Source organism: Netta rufina (genome assembly GCF_964035555.1).
Source record: "Netta rufina genome assembly, chromosome: 6".
NCBI classification, from domain to species: domain Eukaryota; kingdom Metazoa; phylum Chordata; class Aves; order Anseriformes; family Anatidae; genus Netta; species Netta rufina.
The window spans coordinates 23,677,151-23,699,050 of record NC_140129.1 but is presented as its reverse complement, the minus strand read 5'-3'; the positions used below and the strand labels follow the sequence as shown (position 1 = coordinate 23,699,050).

The following is a 21,900-nucleotide window of genomic DNA, read 5'->3' as shown; positions in this document are numbered from 1 at the left end:
AGACAGAAAAGGAATATGATCTGTAGCTTGGCCTTCTCGAAGAAGGGATGCATAACTTGCTAGAGAGCCAATTCCTGAATGGCCTTGAAGAACCAGTCCTGACCTGCACTAAACATGCTCCATTCAGCCTTGCTTGACTGTATTATTTTAAAGTTTCAAAGATTCAGAAAAAATAGCAGCAGTGTCTCTACATACACTGAAATTTAATATGCTTTAATATATGTTACATGGAAATGGAGCTTCTAAGGATCTGGAAGAGAAATATGGGAAAATATTTGATGTCATATACAGGATAGTATTTACAAAGTCTTACTGAGGTTACCAACAGTACATACTTACATCGTGAATTGACAACCCAAGCCACAGAGGATAGCCATCCTGCTTGACAATATCTTCCAGAAATAACTGTTCGGATTCACTGTGTACACTTGCTAGATCACTTCTATTTTGTTTGCATTCTCTCAGTGCCTCATACCACGTTAATTTTTTTTGAAGGATCCTGTATGTTCTGTTTCCATGTGGAATAGACTCAGGCAGTCGAGGTTTGTGCTGTTGGGGTCCTATTTCAAAGAAAAACAAGACAAACTGTACACTTCATTAATACTACTAAGAACATATGTAAAGTATTAAAATTAATCTGTAACAATGCAAGACGAGTTATTTTTTTTTCAGTGCAAGCCACTTAATGTCATGTAAAATATCTTTCTCTATTTTGAACATTACAAACAGCCAATGACGGAGTACAGCAAACACATTCAGTCTGCTCAGAATATTGCAGTAGTTATGCACAGACTGACCCTATACCAACAGGAGCCCGTAAGAGCAGTGCCACATGGTTAAATGGGAGCAAAACCAAAGCCTTATACAGAAGGTGCTGCAGGACCAGAACTTAAATTATGAGCCTCATCCAACACTCCATAAATTATACATGAATCTTCTCTACAACTTACCCCTTTCAATTTTACAGGCAAGAATACTGTACACATTATAGTGATGAGCATGCCAACTTTGAGAATAATTATAAATATCCCAGAAACCATCAAGATTTACACCAGCAAAAAAATTGTTCTTCTTTATGGTAGGTCTTCCCAGCCTCCAGTTATTGTAAGCCAGATGAGTTTCATCATACCACTTCAGAACTTTGTCTGTGAAAAATATTGCATATTTATCAAACTGTTGTCATTATGCGTACAAATACCATTTAGCTTTTAATGACATTAACAGACAGATATTCACTTTGGAAAAAAATCAGTGATGCTCTAAGTTACTCTAAATTAGTTCTGTATACAATGCTAAATACATTAGTATTACTCATCCAGGCCCTTTTACATCCTGCTTTCCAGGAAATCAAATCTAGATGAAACAGAACATACTGGATCTAATTATCACTCAAACAGAAACCATGTCCATAACTATTTTCTTCTAGAAGATAAATACAAATATAAATCATTATTATATGTTTGTATTTGGTTTGAGTTTAGCTATATGCTGAAACATGCAAGAAACATGCACTTAATGCTGCAAACCATCTCCAATCTAGTTATTACAAAAAAAAAAAAAAAAAAAAGACAACTTACCACTGTCGTCATAAATTACACCCAGCCAGACCCACATAGCCAGACCGCTGAATGAATGAAGCTGCTCAGTAACAAAGTTATTCTCTTCTTCATCTCGAACACTCAGAACAAATGCTTCTGGATCTGTTGATTTTTTTTTTTTTTTAATTACTTTCTTACAGATTCACCTTTCAGTTACAACAAAGTAGTTTTCACTGCTATTATTAACTACTAAAGATAGGTTAAAAATGCATAAAAGCAAGACAAAAGAACCAAATGAATAGTGGGAAAACAATTCTCAAAGACGTTATCAATAGTGCTTCCCCTGGTTTTGTGGCTAAGACTCATCTCCAGAAATTTTTATGGGTTCTACCATCTGTAAAATTTTATTTTCCCTTTACTATTTCTCCCTTTATTATTTTAGTAAAAAACAGGTGTATAGAACACAAAGCTATCAGCAATCGTTCACAATGTTCTTAATACTTTTTATCTAGTAGGCAGATTAAGAAAAAGACTGAATTGAAATCAATTAATGAAAAATCAGTTTATGTAAGTACGCATGTCTTTGAAATGCTAAAAGAATTACTTAATATAAGAGGGAAGCTGCTCCTAAGCGTACGCTTTGATCAGGATGAACAGGAAAAGCCCATATGCTTTTCTGAATTTGGCTATTCTCTGCCTGTTTACTTTGTTCACTTCACTGTTCCACAGAAAAAAAAAAAAAGTACTTGTGACTGTAAAGACAGAACATTGCCAAGGGGATAACAATTACCCAAACCATTTAAAATTTGCATATTTTAAATAAAAAGTGTGTTTTCAATTTTTCAGAGATCTCAGAATTCAGCAGTTCCTAGTTATCTCCCTCTCAAACACATGGCCTTGCACTTTTAATCAGAGTAGCATGAGCACAAACAGCATCAGGCAGTGCAACACTAATACACATATCCAACTGCACAGCCTTCCTAAACCCTCACTTTGCTGTCTTTTTAAGACAGTGACTCAGATCTAAAACTAATCTCCCTCAATCTGGTATGACCTTAGATACCTGTAATATAAAGAAGTACTTACTCATTTTCTTGCATAAATGATGAGCTTCTTGAGACTTCAGTTCTTGCCATCTATTTTTTGTTATCATAAAAGTGTAGCAGTTGTTTCTAAATGATATCCAGGGTGTATTTTTAATCTTATGTGGACACTTAACTTGTGTAACTTGTTCTTTTTCATTCTTCTCTAAATAAGGAAAAACATTATTAAAACAATTTTACACACCACAGTACATTTTCAGGTAGCATTTTAAAACAAGCAAGACAAAAGTGTTGCCCTCTGGATGTGTAATGTGTTACTGTTTTCAATTGTGACAGTGATGTTTGGGTTTTTTGTTGTTGTTTTGTTTTTAAGTAACTAAGCAGTAAGCATTACAAAAGAGTACAAACCCTTACAGCTTGCACAACTGTTAGGTTATATAGGTTTAAGAATAAAATCACTACATAAAAATGCTAAGCATGAACGAGTAACTAAAAGCTCTTACTGCCTTTTGTATGAAGGTAGATCACCATAACAAATAATCTATTCCATAGCTGGCAATACAGCCTAGTTCTATGACTTTGTTTAATACTTGATAAGTGAGAAGAACTCTTCTTGTAGTTGATTAGAGTGGAAGCACCACTTAATTAAAGATGTCATAATCTCAAGTATATACTTTACTGTGACTCAGTATGTACAACAATAGTTTTAACTGTCTTCTCACTATTAATGTTCTCCTAGAAGAAATCTGTGATAATCTGAGATGTTTTTCTCTTTGAGAGTCATGCTACATATGCATCCCCCCAAAAAAAGCTGTCCTGCTATAATAGATGTATATTTAGAACAGTTTATGTGAACTGAAGATGACTTTAATTTGCACCTTTCAATTCAGTGTCTACCTGCTGTCTTTCTCCTCCATATAGTCAGGTATAGTCAGGTATCTCTTACTCTTTTTAGACTTGAATGACTAAAGAGGTCTCAATATTAAGATGTTTATAGTACAGAGGTAGCTCAGTCATCTTCCACATGCAAGTGGGAGAGATTAGTATGCAATGGTATTAAAGTAATGATACAAAGGTAGAATCAGTTAACAATATAAAAGGTATAGTCTACCCCAAAGCACTTATGCTGAGTTTGTTTTTATGTAGCCTGTGGATTAATATCAACAGGTGCATACTACCCTATTTTAAACAAGCTAGTCTGAAGGAATGTAATTTTAAAAAGTTTTAATTTTGAAGTTACAATCTGAAATTTTCAAATATGCTTCACCATGAAACAAAATGCACCTTTTGGAAGTATTTTGCTTGCATACGTACTTTCTGATGAGTAGCATATAACACCTCTGTTTGCAGAGGAACAGTCAGAAGTTTTCCAGAAGCCATCAATATCCAAAAACACACATTCTTCACTTGTTTCTTCATCATCGTCAGACCAGCGACTAAAACTAACGTGCTTCCCATCCAACCAGCCATAATGTTTTCCACCCTAGCATTGTACAAGTAAAATTGATCAGCTTACATAGTAAATAAAAATAAAATATATATAATATGCATATATAAGGTACAGAAAACAAGATAACACATTTGCATTGGCCAGAGTGCGCTAAACAGATGGCATTCAGTGTCTCTCTCCGGTGTGAACTGTTAAATGTTCTGCTACTCTTTCATTTTGATCTGTTCACAATATAACAAGCTTTGTTGTTTTAAGTTTTGCAGTTGCAAGAATATGAAACAGCTGAAATGAATGACAAATTATCAAGTGTTAATGTTTAACTTCTATGCTTATGGAAGAAGGCCAGGCAATGAGATGTCCAAATTACATCATTTGCACTTGTAAATCAGTGACAGGTCTAATTATCTGGTCTTGGAAAACTGATAATATCTGAAAACAAAGTTTCTCCACAGAGAGTTGAAAGTAGTCTATCAAGTATTTAACTAATTTAATAAATAAGATACGTTTCTGCCCTGGAGGATGCAGGAGGAATAAGAAAAGTCCACATGCAACAACCTTGGTACCCTTTAAGAACCTTACATTTTAAAGTTTTCCTCAGGAAATCTCCTTGACTATTTGTAATTTAATGTATTTTGTATCTTTCTTTTGCATGTAGGATTCCAGCACTGGAATAACAAGTTTTGTTGATCGACTTCATTAGAATTGCCTTTCATGTGACTTTTTAATTGTGCCCGAACAACCAAGCATTCCAATATTCAAAAGCTAGTGCATATCTGAGCTGTATGCACCAAAATAAATCATTTGATTGTCACATCAAATTATTAGGTTTTAATATTAGGTTAATATTCAAAGGAGGAGGGAAAAAAGGTTGTTCTGGTCTCTTCATCTTCATTAAGACTAAATGCTTATTTCCTTTTAAAAAATATTCTCCATGAAGTATACACTGAAATTTCTATTTTGTTTCCTGCTTTGCCTTGAATACTCAGTAGCCAATTACTGACATAGGAAGATCGTAACACCATAGATGCCAAGTGAGCACCAACCTTTGCAGGTAAGGCTTTTTTCAAACCAGTTTTAACTTTTTTCTTGCAATTATCAAGACTTGTGTTCAGCAAAAAGATAACCCTGCAAGCAAGCCCAGACCTGTTCATTAACAGCTAAGAGTGCTTTCAATCCACACTGAAGATCGCCAGGAGGTCCTCTGGCTAATAAAGGCAGAACAGTCAAGCAGTACCTCCTGCACTGACTTTTCCAGAGATTTTAAAAACAAACACACACAGCCACAGAAGAAGAAGAAAAAATGCATCTCATTGTCTCCCTCAAACTCAAAGCAGAAGTACAAATAACATGAAATAATAACAGAGTTTAACATAAACTATATAAATATATCTCCAGAAGTATTCAATTATTCATTCCGGATTTCATTTGCCACTTCTAGTTTCTCCTGTTTAGAGCAGAATTTGAATTGACTTTTTACAGTGGTAGTGTAAACAGTGCTGATAATACTAAAAGACTATATTATTCGTTCATTAACAAAATAGACAAAAGGTAGTATAGTGACCTGTGTTGATGCTACCCCTACAATATGTCCCTTTTTCCTATAATCTTTTAAAACAATTGTCTCCTCTTCATCAGTCTATTCCGCAGAGTCCAACAACTGACTATGTAACTCAGAGAACAGAAGATTTAGAACATTAATCTTGAGACCCTCTGGATGATTATCACTAAATGAAAAGTTACCCCAGAAATTAATGTGTTACTGCATTTTTTTAATCTCAGTTTCTGTTTCATACAACTCTAAAGATTACTTTAAGCTACATTCTGAATGGAAAATAAAACTTACATCTCTGCTGAAGAGCCCAATCCACAGCGGTTGATTATGAAGGGCAGCCTGAACAGCCAGAAAAGCCTGCTGGAACTGATCTGTGATGCTAACCAGCTGCATCTTGCGATTTATGCATGCAGCCATTGCATCATCCCAGGACAAATTCTTCAGAATTACTTCATATTGAACATTTTGATAGCTGAATGTTTCATTAAGGACTTGCTCTGTCTGATTATCAGCAGCTCCTATGCCTAAATAAGAAATACAGTTATTAGATGGTTAAACAATGGAATATATTCTAAATTCCCAATTTCTCTGTAACAAACAGAAAAAAAACACTGTTTATATTCCCCTGGAAAAAATATCAAAAATACTTTCTTAGGAAGTAGATTATGCTAATGATTTTAGTTAGGAACAAATATCTTTTACACTTTAGACAGAGAATATATAACAGCAAAAAAAGCAGGAAGGGCTATTTTCAGCCACTCTATTTTTATCTCTCTCTTAACTTGGCTTCACACTTTTTTTGTACCAGCTATTTTTATTTAACTGCTAAATAGTGTTAAAAATTTAATTTATTGAAGAAAAAACATACTCCACAGCTTCAATCAGATACAGCAGTGGGAGAAAATGACTGCTCTCTGCTGCAAGATAGCGACTGCTATACTTGATTCATTTATCTCTGTGGAGCCTGTGAATTTATGCTTATGCAAATCCAATGGGCCATAAAACTTGTCTATACAGATCTCACAGTGTACAGCACAGTCCCAGAGTTTCTTACTGCCATCCACACGCATATTGGGAATTGATTTTGTTTCCATATGCACTTAATAAATTATAGAATATCCACGTTGAATAGGGAAGGGTGTAATTTACCATTTGTGTTCTTAGCACTGAGCCTCGCCAGTTATCAGCATCATTCTGAAGGCAGACAGCTCAGTGATGCGTTGCAATTGTAGTTAATAAAATATGCAAACATTCCCTTGGGTGGTAAATTAAAGCATGCAAAGCTAGTAACTCCCCCAAATCTATACATAATAAATAAATACATCTTTCCCCAAAAAAGGCAGAAGAAACTTGACATGGAAACATAAAAAGGCTTGCTGAGAGAGGAAAAAACACTACAAATAATAATGTAAAAATGGCTAATTGGTAGTCTGGCAGAGCCATTTTTCAAAACACAAGAACAGAGAAAAATAAATATATATCTGGTATTTATGCACTATTTCCAGCTTTCAGTAGACCATAAAAGCGAGAAGGCTGAAATGGACTATTAGAATGAAGTTGCTTATGTCTGCTGCTAAATGCTTTCACTTGATATACAGCTAGCAAAAAGAGAACCATTGGACCAGAAGAGTAACCACATATCAAAGGGTACCAAACTGAAAACAAGTTAGTAAGGGGCAGAACAGTAAAAGTTCATTTCTGAGAGAGAAAAGACGTAATTGCTGATGGTGAATGTCTCAAGAAGTTGTGCAAATAACAAATCATACCAAGACTTCTTAGAAATCTGAGTTGTCTTTTTCTCTAGGATAAAGCTCAAGGCAACTTGGACAGGTCTCAGCTATCCCTGCAACCTTCTGAGATCCCTTTCCACACAAATCACCTTAAGACCCATATCCCCAGTGACCGGGATACATACTCTGACAGTCCCAAGCCCTTTCTCATTACATCTTCTACAGTTCTGGCTAGGAGGAAATGCTTACTATTTTAGTTAACTCAGACATAGATACACCGATCTATGCAGATCAACTTTCTATTAATAAAAATCAAATTTTCCGTTTTTTTTTTTTTTTTTTTTTTTAATGACTACATCTCTCCCAGCTAGACTTCAAATTTGGACACTTGGAATTTCCAAAATGTTTGGCACTGGAATAAAGAATATTTTTATGTTAAATAAGGGGGATAAGCTTGCTTTGCCTATTTGAGAAAGAAGAAAAAGAAGAAGGTGAATATTTTCTTGGGTGTTTTTTACACAGCTTTTTTTTTTCCTAAGAAGATAGCAAGTTAGTTACTTAAGAGGGTTAATTACATAGAAGTACATACTCAAAAGTGGGTATGCTGAATATTAGCCCATAGCAGTAATTAAATGCAAGAGTAGATATATTTGTTTGATCTAGTTCCAGTAATTTGTGCCGAGCAACCTACATGGCTGTATCGGAATATTATTTTTAATTCAGATTAGGAAACCCTACTCATGCCAATAAATCTATGAAGCTAGGGAAAGCCACATCACTGCAGATTATCACTCTTCATGTAAGCCCTCAAGGTTTGCTCTGGGGAGTCCAATTTCAACTTCAAGAGCACATGATACCTCCTATTCTGATAGTGCTAAAAGCACAGGAGACGTTTAAATATGGTGAAAATATTGTGAGATTCCTCCCCAGGACTTCCATCTTCCACAGTTCCAAGGGGAAAGAAGGAGTCACTTGTTCTAGCTATTGATGTACATGACATCTATACCCCCAGAATGTTAAAGCTCCTATATGCTGAAGCATGGTTTCAGTGAAACCACACAGTCAGTACCTCTCAGGAAAACAGATACCTTCTGAAATGTTCTTTGAAAAACAAACGGGAAAATTCTGAATAGCTGATAAAATTTGTCCCACATCATCGCCCTTTCACACTATGATTTTCCAAAACGAACCTGCTCAGTGTCTACAAGAATCTTGCTCTTCAAGTGCAATGATTTACATGTATTAAGAGGTCTTCTGGCATACGCATCTTAACAGCAGACTCTGGCTCTAATTTATTTAAATTATTTTGACTCTGCAGACTTACCTGTAGGCCGCTGGCATATACCCAAGAAATGCCTGTCAGCGCAAGCAGTGAAATTCCATGTTCCAACATACTGAGACTTGGGATCATTGAGGATTACACCACATTGATTGTTAAATTCTTCATCAAAAAGCTGAAAGTCATAGACACACTTATCAGACAAAAATAAAGTATAAACATACTCGCGTAGAGAAAGTGAAAGAACATGAGGCTAGGAGAACTTGATCTGTCTGAACTTGTTTAAGAAGTTTCAAAGGAGTGGTGCAATACAGCTTGCCTATTTTACAAACACTACCAGGTGCTTAGACTCAAAAAGAATTCATAAGCTAAATATGGGGGAAGAACATTAAATGAAAAAAATTAACACTTAAAATCTTGTTCGTGGGTGTGATTCCATTATACTTATTATGCTTCGCCTTGGTAGAGCAGCATGCTAAATACCGATGCATGATGGTTTACAGATGCTAAGTATAACTGAACTAATAATTATTGATGGCATCTTTTTGATGACTGTTTTTATGTAGTCTTTAAATTGCAGATAGCAATTGCAGAAGTCATTAAATAGTTGTGGTTTTTTGTTTGTTTGTTTGTTTGTTTTTCTTCACCTTTCAGTGTTTCATGTATCAGTTCAGAAGACATCATACAAATAAAGGTCCAAATAAACAGAATTCCATTACTTTCAGTCACCTTGTCTGCTAATTAAAATCACCACTTGAGGGATCTGGTCTTTTTTTTTTTTTTTTTTTTTTTCCCCCCTTTTACTTTTGAAAGTATTCCAACTTTCATTTTTCAATAGTCAAGAGAAGTTTAGTAGTCAAAAGTCAGAACTTACATCCAGAGGAATTTTCCTTAGTCTTCCTGTCAGGAGTGGGTGAAAATTACTATACAACAGCTTACTCCCATCTATCCATTTGTTTTCTCTTGTGCTGAACAAAAACTGCAAGCCAATCCAAATATCTTTCGGCATTTCAGGAAGCAAGGATGTTATAAAATCTGTTGGACAAAACAGTAAACATGTACACATTGTGGTTCAGACAACAGCAAACACCTGAAAAAACACTTTGCATAAATAAGGTAACCCCCACTTTTATCAGCTTCATTTTCCTAGTCCTTTAAGATTCCCAAATGCTCATCATTGCCTTCTTTCATAATCAACCCCAAAGGCATTGTCTTTTATCTGAATGGAGTAGTCTATTGTTATTTGTCCTACAAATTTTCAGCTGAGGAGCAAGGAGTATATTTAACTTGTTTTTGCCTTCAGTGCTTTGTACCCTTGCAATTACACAAATTTCAGAACCTGCTTTTCCACAAGTCTGCATGATCTTCTATTGTCTCCCTGCAGAGAGAACTTGAGTTCTCTCCTTCCCTCTCCAAACTGATGAAGGAAGTCATAGCTCCACCTTCCTCTCCTATTGACATACCCCATAAGGCAGAATCATTTCTTAGGTTCTAGCAGAGTTTGCCTACCCCATCATCAGAGGAAGTAAGACTGGACAAAGGAAGCAAGGATTAGATGGAAAAAAAAAAATCAGACAAGGAAATCTTAAACCAGAGCCCTCTTACCAAACATTCTGGAATGAAACAATGGCCTTCAGTGAACCCCCCCAGGCACCAAAGGCATTCACTCAGCTTATCTAGATCAGGAAGACAAACTGAAGCTATGTAATTAGCTGCTGCTGACATGTCTTAACTACTGGCCACATGCGAGCCTCAGCCTATTTTCTAAGCGATACAAATCCATGGAAGATTTACATGTCAGAACTAGCCACCCTCCTAACACCAATGGGACCAGCCCACAGAAAGAGGTAAGCTCATTTACAATTGCACCTTTTTTCCATGTACATGGACTTCAGTACTGGCGGGAGGAATGGCAAGGGACACATAAAAACTGCAGTCTTCACAGTACAAAGTCTACAATCTCAGTTGTTTTTAACAAGCAAAGCAAAACATGGAAAATTTTCATTCAGCAGTGACCCTTCTCTCCTTGTTCTTTAATGCAAGGTTTTACTTTTTTTTTCCCCCCCAACTGAATTTCCATGTTTCTAGCAGCACAGACAACAATAGACAACACATTTTTAAGCAGTCTTGGATTTTTAGAATGCTCCTAGTATGCCTGTAGATAAACAAGTGATTTTATGTTCTTGTTCTTAAGCAGAACTATATTGAGTTTGGAAGAGAAGCTGCACAGTGAAAGTGCCCCCAGTTTACCATACCTTGCTCAGCTTGATTTGAGATAGATGGAAGTGAACCTCCAAAAGTTATACACTTTTCATTAGCTGCATTAAATGTTAAATATTCAGATTTCATCTTTAGAAAACACTGCAAAATAAACATAAGAAAAGGTTTTTTTCATACCTAAGAAACAACTCATAAGAAAATGTTTCTGAATCAGCCTTAAAATCTCACTTCATTTCCTGTAATAAAATGTAACTATTTTTCTCAAAAGTATGGGAACCATTACTAGCTAGTAGAATAGCTAAATACAAAAATTATTAATAATCGCACTGGGTAGCTCATCATTCACAGCAGAGGATTAGAATTCAATAACTTTTAATCAGCTATATCAGGATCGTGTACTGTTTTAAGAATGCGAATTCAGATGTGTTAACTGAAGTCAGACTGGGATGGCCAAGAACCTTTTACTGTAACGCATTATCTTTTGCGAGAAACTAGATAGGAATTCAAAAGCTATATTCTGCAACGACTTGAAGTAAATTTGCAAGTCTTGGCACAATGCAATGTGCAGATTTGATGCACACTACTTATGTACAGGGAACAGCAACAGGTCACATAATAGGAATCAGTCTATGACTTCAAATGACTACCTTGAAACCTAGTACTAAAGTTTACTATAGTATGGCTTTTGATTTCTGTTGGTTCATTCTTAAAAATTTCCTCTAATTCCTAAGCAAGTTAAATCCTTAAGGTGACTTAGGAAGCAGAAATCTCATCCTTTCCTTTCTAATAATATTTTTCTTCAAAGCAGAGCACGAGATTAGATAATAAAAACAAAGTTCTTGGATCTAAGTGTATGGTGAGGGGAAAATGAAAATCCTGAAGGTTACTGCTTTAAAATTTAAAAGCCATCAAAAACGAACAGAGAAGTAGAGGAGATGATTTTAATCACTGCATGTAGTTTACAAAAGCCACCTTCCAGTTCATTCCGGAACACACTGGATACTTCCTTGCCTCTTTCAGCAGGGCTCTCCAGCTTAGTGGACAATTAAAAATAAGTAATGATAATTGATCAGTGTTTTTTCTGTACCTTATTCCGAAACCGAAGCCAATCCTTAGGGCAACCTCCTGTGACTGGGCGGTAACTGGGATCATGTTTCTCCAGTAAGGAGGCATTATTTTTCTCACAAATGAAGGGCAGTTTCATGTTACAGTTAACTGGGTAGTCTGCAAAAATGTAAGTTTTAAAAAACAGTTATGATAATTTCTGTCATGCTCTAATTGCCACACATATTTTGACATGATGAAACGCACAGCAAAGTCCTTTTCAGTGCAACTACAGGGAAGTATGATCCAACATAAAGCTTTAAACGCAACAGGAGAGCAAGAGACAAATGTAAATGATTATATCAGACAATAATATATCATTCCTAAAGGTACAGATTCTGATCTTTCTTCCAGCAGCTACACTTAACATAAGTAGAGGTAACTTCAACAAACAAAAGATGAAATTAAAATATTTTGAATATGAGGACATTTTCTAGCATAGAGGATGTGTAATCTAAAGTCCACTAAAGCCAAAAGAAATTCTGAGTCTGTCCTGTAGTGTTTTACATGATTCCAGAATTAACTGGACTGTCTTCCTAGTAAAGTTGAATTTTTGGCAGAATAATGGGGGAAACGTGCTTTAAAGTGGAAATGATAATAGACATATTTAGTCTCTACAAGGTACAAAATTTTCCCAATGTAAAGCAATGTTGAAAATAGAAAAGAAGGCTCAAGTAACACCAGATAGCATTTAAATTACTTCATGTACCTTTTCCATTATGACTCCACTACTTAATAATTTGCATCTCCAGCTACATATTCAGTTGCAGGTATTCAGTCAAACTACTCTAACACCACTCAATTTCCAGAGCTCATAATATGTTGCATACACACAAAGAAGACCAGTGAAACAGATTTCACATAAATTAATTTATGTCACAGGAGTGACAATCAAACCATAAAAAAAAATTGTCATATGAATTCAGGTTTGCCTCTGGACATCAAGAAATATTATAATAGCTTCTACTATAAAGAAATAAATTATTCAAAATTGAATCAGATAATCATCAAGAAGCCATTCACTTCTAACTAAGCATCAGTGTGCATTTTTTTTTTTTTTTTTTAAACATAACAATGACAGAGAGGGGAGAAAAATTGAAAACAGCCATACCTCTGTACCAGTTCTTTCTAGAAACATACCAGCAATCCCTCAGGAATCGATCATGGAAGCGTGGAAATAACTGTAAACTGGATACAAACATTTCAGAGTCAATCTCCAATCCAGTGTGATCTTCAGGTGGAAACTCTGATAGCAACAGAGCCAGTACATACAAAAATTTGGGCTGGTAATTGTTTCTAGGAGATGCCCTACAACACTGGAAAGGACAGAGGGGGAGAAACTAGACTAGGAACAAACATGTGGTAGGTTCAATAGTTATATACCATGCCCAAATTAACTGTTAAGGAGATGTGCACTACAAGGGTAGATTACTCATCGCATGCTGCAGTTGCTAGCACACTGTGAAGACAAGCGAGGATAATGGTCAACAGCCCACATTTATCCTTTCTAAAATGTTTTTGAAGTAGTATATCACTACAGTATTTTGGCAAATTAAGATTTTTGCTTATAAGAAGCTCATGATCCTTTGCTGAAGCCACAGACAGCACAATGCAAGGTTTGCTGTGAGGCATCCCAGCTCTACGGGAGTACAGTATTAGCAATCCAAGACTTTCACATTACCTAACTAGGAGAAAGGTGTCAAACTGATTTCACATTTCCTGTTCTCAGATATTCTCACCTATCCTCAAAACCAACACTTTTTTTTTTCCAGAATCTTTTTCAGTTCCTCAATTATTAACAAGAAAAAACTGGGCCTAAAATCCAATAAAATTATTTTAAAGATCAATTGAATTCATTAGCTATTAGGGCCCTGTATATTAATGATTCACATGACAAGACTAAGATGTCAAAGCCCAACAACCTGAAATCTATAGGACTGGAGAGACTTAGAAGAATTGGATTATGAGTTAAGTTGTTCCTTTTCATCCAAGTCTATTAATTTACACATGTACACATACAGTTGTGTATAAATCATTGATGTTGATGCTTTGTAATGGGAACAGAACCCAAGCATTGGCAACTCATTAGAATATTTCAACAATATCTTGAAATATACTTACTTTTTAAGTATATATACATACTGTGCTAACTATGACTTGCACCACATAGTTCTCCTACTCTCTCTGCTCTAGGTACTCTGTTGTCTATGCTTAGTATTGTCAGAGTAGGTGCAGGTCCATGTAAACAGATGTGGAGAACAGTGTTCACCAAACAGCGCTGTACTGTTTCCTAGCTTAGTTCCAATTTATCTTATCTCTTCAGGATGATACAGAAGTGATCTTTTACAAGTTTGGGGATAAAACATTTTCCTTTAGAAACTGTTCTACTTAACTATATGCCTAAAAATGGCATGAAAAAAGTTTACAATAATAGATTATTCTACATACGGTGAATGATAGCTGTAGCCATAATCAATAAACTTCAGCCACCACTTTTGTTCGCTGTTTGATAACTGTGGGGAAAAAAAGAACAAAATGGTATTTTACAATCCATAGAGACTGATCTCCAGACTCCATCATCAATAAATCAGTAACAAAATTAATTTGATTTAAAATGATTTTTTTTAAATAGTGCAGATTTACAATTATTCAAGAATAGGAAAAGATACAGTTCAAGATGCATATGCCAGATAAACAGACGCCTGCATCTAATATAAGAAAAGACACTTTCCACACTGTTGCATAAAGCTATAAGAAATCTTGCATCAGTTTCATAAGTGCATACTACACGCATCATTCCTGCAAAATTCATAGCAGCAACACTACCGGGCAACCAGAACATCACTGCAAGCTGACCAAAGCTGATGTGGTTCCACAGAATATCCGAGGACGTCCCTCAGAATAATCTCATTCCTCCAGCAGACAGCTCAAAAATTAATAGTTTGTAAAACGCTAGAGATTTTGCAGGTTAGATTCTCAATTTCTCCTGCTTTCTCCTTTCTCCTTCCAGATAATTTCTCATTCTCAGGATAAATTTCATTAAGAGACTTTGCAAACTGCTAATTTCATGTTTTTGTAAGATTCCTTAGAAGAACGCACCCATGCTATGAACACCACAAACCCCTTTCACAGCAAAGTCTGAGGTCAGCATGCATTCTCTCCTCAGTTAAAAAAAAAATAAATAAAATACATGCTACCCCATACATAAAATTAACAGCTGGGGCAATTGTTAGTCAAGTATTTGCAGAAAATGTGGAGCTTACATGATGGTCCTGTTATGGCATTTTCTATCCATTTGGAGATTTATTTTTTTTCAGTTGCTGAGGCTATTTTTACATTTAAACATCCTTTTACAAGACTGACATTGTATTCTCTTTCAATTCATATTTTGGATTTAAAAACAATTAAAAACTATTAAGGCCAATAGGATAAAGAAAGAAATTAAGGACTAACATTTTCTTGTATTGGAAAAACCAGCAACAGTATTTCCCTGTAGTGAAAAGTATCTGTTAGATAAACTTCCTTACCTTTTCTATTTGAGATAGTATTGTCCTGAGTTTTGGGTAAGACTCCACAGAGGCTAGATCGCTATCATTTTTTTGACAGTAGGAAATAGCTTCTTGGAAGCTCAGGTTTTTATCTGGTACAAACCATAGCTCCGCACCATCAACAACAAGTGGGGCTCCATGAATTCCAATTTCATCTATACAGAAGAAGTATCACACGCATAAGAAATCAATTCTGAAAAACTCTTTTTCTGAATGTAATGAGAAATTTCAATTTGACACTGGAAAAACACACACTTATTCTTGCATTTGGATCTCTCTCAGAATCAAATCCTATCAGTCATGACCTTTGCTGTCACCAAAAAGATATTACAGCAGTAATATAACAAAACTAATAAAAGATATACAGTAGTAACTACTATATACATAAAGTGTTAGAATTCACAAAAAGTCCATTTACCTGGTACATACCACTCAGGTGTCTTTGGAGTGCTACCTGTTCAGAGGAAAAAAAAGAACAGTCACTTCAAGTTCACCTTATAACGAGACAAATAATGGTCACAAACAATGGAAGCGATAGGTTATGCTTCTGGGTATGCATGATGGGGGGCAGAGGAGGAAGGAGAAAATTCATGCATAGATAAAATAGTCTAAAACAAGCTGATTCAAAACTAATGGGTGTATTCCATACCTCAGTCTTAAATATGTGTGCTTTTTATTTATTTTTTTGTTTCCTTCTATAAGAATTTGCATTTTCACCTCTGTCTCACAACAATGAGAAGCTTGTACACTAATTTTGTAGTACACTAACTGTACCAGAAGAACAAGCAAGAGGCTCATTTGCCTAAAGTAGAAGCAGACTGTATAGCCAATATGCCTATAGTTACAAATATCACTTGGCTTATATCACCTCACCTACTGAGAAACCACTTTATGGCAAAAGAAAGAAAATGTGAACAGTGATACTGCATCCGCCTCCTCATGGTCATTTTTTGATAAATCTATGAATACTTTAGGTGCATGTCAGTTTGTGTATCACATAGGCAAGGCATCTCAAATACTGACTTCTAATGGTTCATAGAGAAAACAATAAAACATGGGTTGCAAAGCTTCTGCTATTGTGCAATAATGACCGCTCAGTGACAGATACCTTCTTTTCATTACTGAAACATAAAGAATACCAAGAAAAGTGATGAATTTCTGAGACTTATAACCCTAGTTCTTGGTCATATTTCTTTGCTGCCTAGTTCATATCTTCTAATTTGATAATGAGCAATATTTCAAATATGCTTACCTCCTCTCAACTAGTTAGATGTATTTCACAAAAGCTGTTAACACAAAGGAACTAAAAACCCAACACTAAACTCTTTTTTATGAAATGTGAGTGAATGCAGTTTACCTTTCGTAATCTGGCAGACCCATTCGAGTTTAGCTTCACAATCAAAAGGCTTGACATAAAATTCCAGGTCTCTGCCCTCATGGAAATAAAATCTCCAAAATGATCGCCGTGAAAATTGAAAAGTCTGTATAAAAACAGGAACAGAAAAATCAGTTAATAGAGTATGGGCCTCTGTAATGTGAAATGAAACTGTATGAAATATCTTCAACAAAGTCAGTAGGTGTTATTGTGGCATCAGCCCCATACAACTTGAAAAAATGAACAGATACAACTGTAACTCTTTAAACTGTAATTCTACATGCTAGCCAAGATTGTGAAGCAATTGTGTAAGCGGCTTAAGGTCATTCTAGGTATACAAGTCTATTCTTGCAATGTTGTTTCTTCGCTATTTTGTAGCACACACAATCTCATCTATGCTTATTATTGAATTATCTGCTGGAACTTCTTTCCCTGAAATAAATTTTCATTTCTCCTCAAAAGAAACACTCATCTGAATCCAGCATAGGAATAATCTTTCTTATCTAAGATTATTACAATCAGCTTTAAGATCTGACTTCACTCTTGCTGATCTCTCCAATAAGGAGAATTTTGTATCATTTAGTGAAGGAACACATGCCTAGACCTAGCAGATAGGGGAGGGAGGTTGCTATATTCACAGTGTTCTTCAGAGTGCTATCCTCTCATCTGATGCTTCTATCAGCCTAATGTTAAAGATGACAGCTCCTCAGCCTGGGGTCACAAACACAAGAGAAGATATTGAAGACTAATGGCTGTGAAGAGAAGCAAGGGGATACAACTATCCTTTCAGCAGAATTGGTTCCAATTTGGTTAATAGAAAGGAGAGTATTAGAATTATCTTACAAAAACTCTCAGGTAACGCTTCAGAAAAGTTAAAGGCCATTTTACAACTCATGCCATCAAGACTGAAATAAGCAACGAAGAACATAATTCACTAGAGGCATGACATTTTGAATTAAAACCTGACACAGCAGTTACAGTCTATTTCACAAAGCAAACACAAGCATAAATACTCTATCCTGGCTACTGCATCCCTCTACTTTATGTTTCAATGATTTTCTTAATTTGCAGTTCAGAAAAACAAATCTAGATCTTGAAACTTGTAGAGTTGTGTTTTTTGTTTTTGTTTTTTACTCCATTTTACGTTCTTAAGTGTCACTTACAACATTCAACAGATATATAGCATGCCAATATGTAATCGAGAACTGAATTATCATTAAAAATATTTTGTAGATCAGAAGTCTTATGACAGGTCATCATTAGCATAGCAGTCAGTTTGTTAAAACCACTTAAATAAGGGAAATGCAATATGAGCTGTAGATTAATAAAGGGAACACTAGCAACTTTTTACCTGTCGTGGTTTAACCCGACCGGCAGCTAAACACCACGCAGCCGTTCGCTCACCCTCCCCCCTCCCTCTCTGGGACGGGGGAGAGAAATGGAAAGTGAAGCCCGTGAGTTGAGATAAAGACAGTTTAATAAGACAGGAAGAAAAAAAAAAAAAAATAACAAAAATAATAATAACAATAATAATAATGATGATACAATGGGGATAATACGAAAGTAATAATAGTATGTACAAACAAGTGATGCACAATGCAATTGCTCACCACCCGCTGACCGATGCCCAGCCTAACCCCGAGCAGTCCGGCCCCCTCCCCCCGGCTAGCCACCCCTATATATTGTTTAGCATGACGTCAGATGGTATGGAATACCCCTTTGGCTAGTTTGGGTCACCTGTCCTGGGTCTGTCCCCTCCCAGCTCTTACTGCACCCCCCAGCCTGCCCGTTGGCAGGACAGAGCAAAGGCTGAGATGTCCTTGGCTTAGTATAAGCACTGCTCTGCAACAATTAAAGCATCGGGGTGTTATCAGCACTCTTCTCATTCTAAGCCAAAACACAGCATTCCACCAGCTACTAGGAAGAAAATTAATTCTGTGCTAACTGAAACCAGGACATTACCATACAAAGAAAACATCTCAGCAGTCAACCTAAATCCAATATATAGCTGGCAGGAATATTTTTTCCAAGTACTTTCATGTATAAATAAGCATGCTGTTATTAAAAACCTTTCAAACTAACCTTTAAAGCAGCACAATCTCTTGTGTTATATTCATCTTCCAGAAAATCACGTGGCATAATAATACTAGTTACCTACAGGACAGACAGGAGGAAAAAACAATTACTTCACAACTATTTTTGCTAAAATAGTCCCCAAAGGTAACCATTTAAACTTGTGATCTCATTAAGTTTATCACTATTAAAACACATATTAAAAGGCAGTAACAAGATCAAAGAGTTTTGAATCTGTGTACCTGTTATTATAGAGAGAAAAAAAATAAATAAAATATCTTACAATTTCAGACAAATAAATCACTTGCAGTTAAGAAGTTATTTTTGGAGAAGCCTGCTCTATCGAGAAGATGAGCTCATACCCCCATCACCCCTCCCTTTGCCATGGCATGAAGACATCTTGTTCTCTCCGCTAGCTCTTAGATTTTTATTACTTTATTTTCATTAAAGTATTTTAATGTGATAGAGACAGAGATCAGGTTAACCTTATTAAAGTTATGCTTTTAATTGGAAATCTGCCTGGATGGTAGCTCTTAAGTGCACAATCTTCTGAATTACTCATCTGTTGAAGGATCTGCCATATCTTAATTAGAGGATTTATCAATTTATTTTCAATTCAGCCCAAGCTAAAACAAATGAGGACATGACATTTCTTGGTTAACTTACGGGTTTATCATCGCTCCATTGCCAGGTTCCCAAAGAATCTGGACTCCTCTTATTCATTCCAATCCATACCCATCTGTCATTGCTGTAAATAAACAAAGTAAAATCTTAAGCCAAATGTATGGTTCAGCACATTTAATAGAAAAACTGACCTAAGTCATTGCGTTACTTAGGTTTGAGCAGCAAAGCCGAGAGTTTACTCCTGCAAATTGTAGCAGGTCAAAGAGGAAAACAGGCCTAGAGTCAAGGTCCTCTTCTGCACTTGTAATAGGATTTGTAGGTTAATTTTCTGCGTGGGCAGGGACAAAAGACTAAATCATGTAATTCCTTCATTCACTGCATCAGTTGTCTCTTGACATGCTCTTCTTCCAGAATCACACACTATTTATTTGGCTTGCTTCTCCTTGTCTGTCTCCAGGTCACCTCTCATCAGCTCAAATATACTCTTCCTCAAACTACGTGAAAACTTCTGCTTACACAAAGTAACTGACTTTGCATTTCCTGTATGCTTATCAGTAATATAAACAAAGCACAGGTACGTATTTCAACCGTGCACCTTCATAAAAGAGGCCCGTAACACCACTGACCTCAACACTTCCTTAAAAGAAAGGTGATAGATATTTCCTCCACTGTACCGGATTACAGTCAGAACTGCATTTTTACTTTTACTTTTTTTTTATTAGATTTTACTTTTGTTTTTCATAAGCAAGGGATTTATAAACTGAAACTTTCAGTTACGCTGCAAGACACAATTTAAGAAAAAAAAAAATGGGGTTTACAACAGAAATACTTAGATCTGCAGTAACAACTTTGACCATACTCTTCACCACTGCTTATCCAGGATACCATGACAAAACGAAGTATGTGTCAGACTGCAAGTTTAGTTTTGTACTGCAGCCTTTACTTTTGGAAGTATCAATTTGGTTCTAGCTACTGACATTTATGACAATTTACTCCAACCCACTCCCCTGCCCAAGAAAAGTAATAGATGATATCACCTAACAGCAGCAGAGGAAAGATGCTAAGGTTTTTTTGTTTTGTTTTTAGAAGTGATATCACAGCTGATGTGAAATCCTACTGCAGTGCAGCAGTGAAGAAGGCACACTCATCGACATGTTCTGACAGAGATAATGAAGCATCAATGCCACAGTACAGGGCTCCTGTAAGACTTTATCTAGAGTACACTCCATCAATTCATGTTGCACCAAATACGTAGAAGGATATTTGAGGCCATGCAGAATATTTGAGGCAATGAGAGTTAAGTTTATTTAAAAGAATTAAAGGTTTTCTTTTCTAGCCTTGAAAAACAAAGGGAAGAGATATAATTGTTCTTTACATCATATTAGGACACTAGGCTCCTAGGAGGAAGAACTATCTGAGGAAGAAGGACACTGTGTCTGAAGGAACCACAGATCAGAAGTAAATTTAGACTCAGCTGGAAACAGGTTTCTGACCAGAGGTCAGGGCTTGGAGAAGTCACCCAAAAACGTAGTGATGACAAACTATCAGAGTGATTTTAAGATAGAACTTGGCAACTTTATGAACATAACTTTATTACATGGAGGGATGGACTTAAACCCAGGCTTACCAGCATAAGAAATTTTAAGAAATCCCAGGGCAACATGAAAAATTTATTTGCTAAGAGCGTGCCCCTGCCTTCCCATACACATCACCATAAAGATGCTAAACTGAGCATGAAATGGCTGACACAGCAGCACCAAGAAAATAACTGGAACAGCCTGGGAGATCTCAAGGATGTGTTTCCAAAACCTTTAGTATCAGAGTGGGGAAAAAATAAAAACAACAACAACAACATCACATTCCAACAGTGGGTTCATGAAAACAGATCTGGAAGCTTGCCCTTGGGACTCAGGCCTATGACAAACAACAGCACAGCCCAGACAGAGTACGTAGGCAAAGCACGTGAGAACCAGGAAGGGCAATGGCATTTTACTTGGTAGGGCTCCCACTAGGAAAAAAAGAAAAAAAAAAAAAAAGAACAGCAGCCACCAGTAAATCTCACCCTTCCACACACCAGCATTGATTTCTGACATCAGTGTGATATTGTGATCACACTAGTGTGATCTTACCATACTGAACAGTCCTTTAATAAAACTAAAGAGCCTTTAAAGAGCCTAAATGTTCTACATCACTCCAGAGGGAAAACTGTAAGCCATTCCCCAGCTGTCAAGCAGCTAAGTGGCTTTTGGCAATCTGCCTTTAGGATTTTGTTGTTCTGTGATTATTCTTTCCGATTATGAATCAGACACCGCTTAACTCTCCCCTCCTGGTCGTCACCTTCAGGCCTAATGCAGTTTAAGTAAT

General features: G+C 36.1%; 1 protein-coding gene across 1 annotated transcript in view; it reads right to left on the bottom strand.

Annotated features, from left to right (window-relative positions):
• The window catches only part of LY75 (lymphocyte antigen 75), a 46,600-nt gene that overhangs the window by 6,138 nt on the left and 18,562 nt on the right, over positions 1 to 21,900 (bottom strand). Inside the window, exons 14-30 of the mRNA XM_084288743.1 lie at positions 19,579 to 19,660; positions 18,922 to 18,993; positions 16,822 to 16,945; positions 15,883 to 15,918; positions 15,444 to 15,619; positions 14,365 to 14,429; positions 13,028 to 13,104; positions 11,900 to 12,036; positions 10,848 to 10,953; positions 9,467 to 9,627; positions 8,638 to 8,767; positions 5,875 to 6,107; positions 3,896 to 4,064; positions 2,625 to 2,786; positions 1,578 to 1,700; positions 951 to 1,145; positions 340 to 560 (exon numbers count right to left, since the gene is read on the bottom strand). Coding sequence (XP_084144869.1) covers positions 340 to 560; positions 951 to 1,145; positions 1,578 to 1,700; positions 2,625 to 2,786; positions 3,896 to 4,064; positions 5,875 to 6,107; positions 8,638 to 8,767; positions 9,467 to 9,627; positions 10,848 to 10,953; positions 11,900 to 12,036; positions 13,028 to 13,104; positions 14,365 to 14,429; positions 15,444 to 15,619; positions 15,883 to 15,918; positions 16,822 to 16,945; positions 18,922 to 18,993; positions 19,579 to 19,660 — 2,269 coding nt within the window. The remainder of the gene's footprint in view (positions 1 to 339; positions 561 to 950; positions 1,146 to 1,577; positions 1,701 to 2,624; positions 2,787 to 3,895; positions 4,065 to 5,874; positions 6,108 to 8,637; positions 8,768 to 9,466; positions 9,628 to 10,847; positions 10,954 to 11,899; positions 12,037 to 13,027; positions 13,105 to 14,364; positions 14,430 to 15,443; positions 15,620 to 15,882; positions 15,919 to 16,821; positions 16,946 to 18,921; positions 18,994 to 19,578; positions 19,661 to 21,900) is intronic.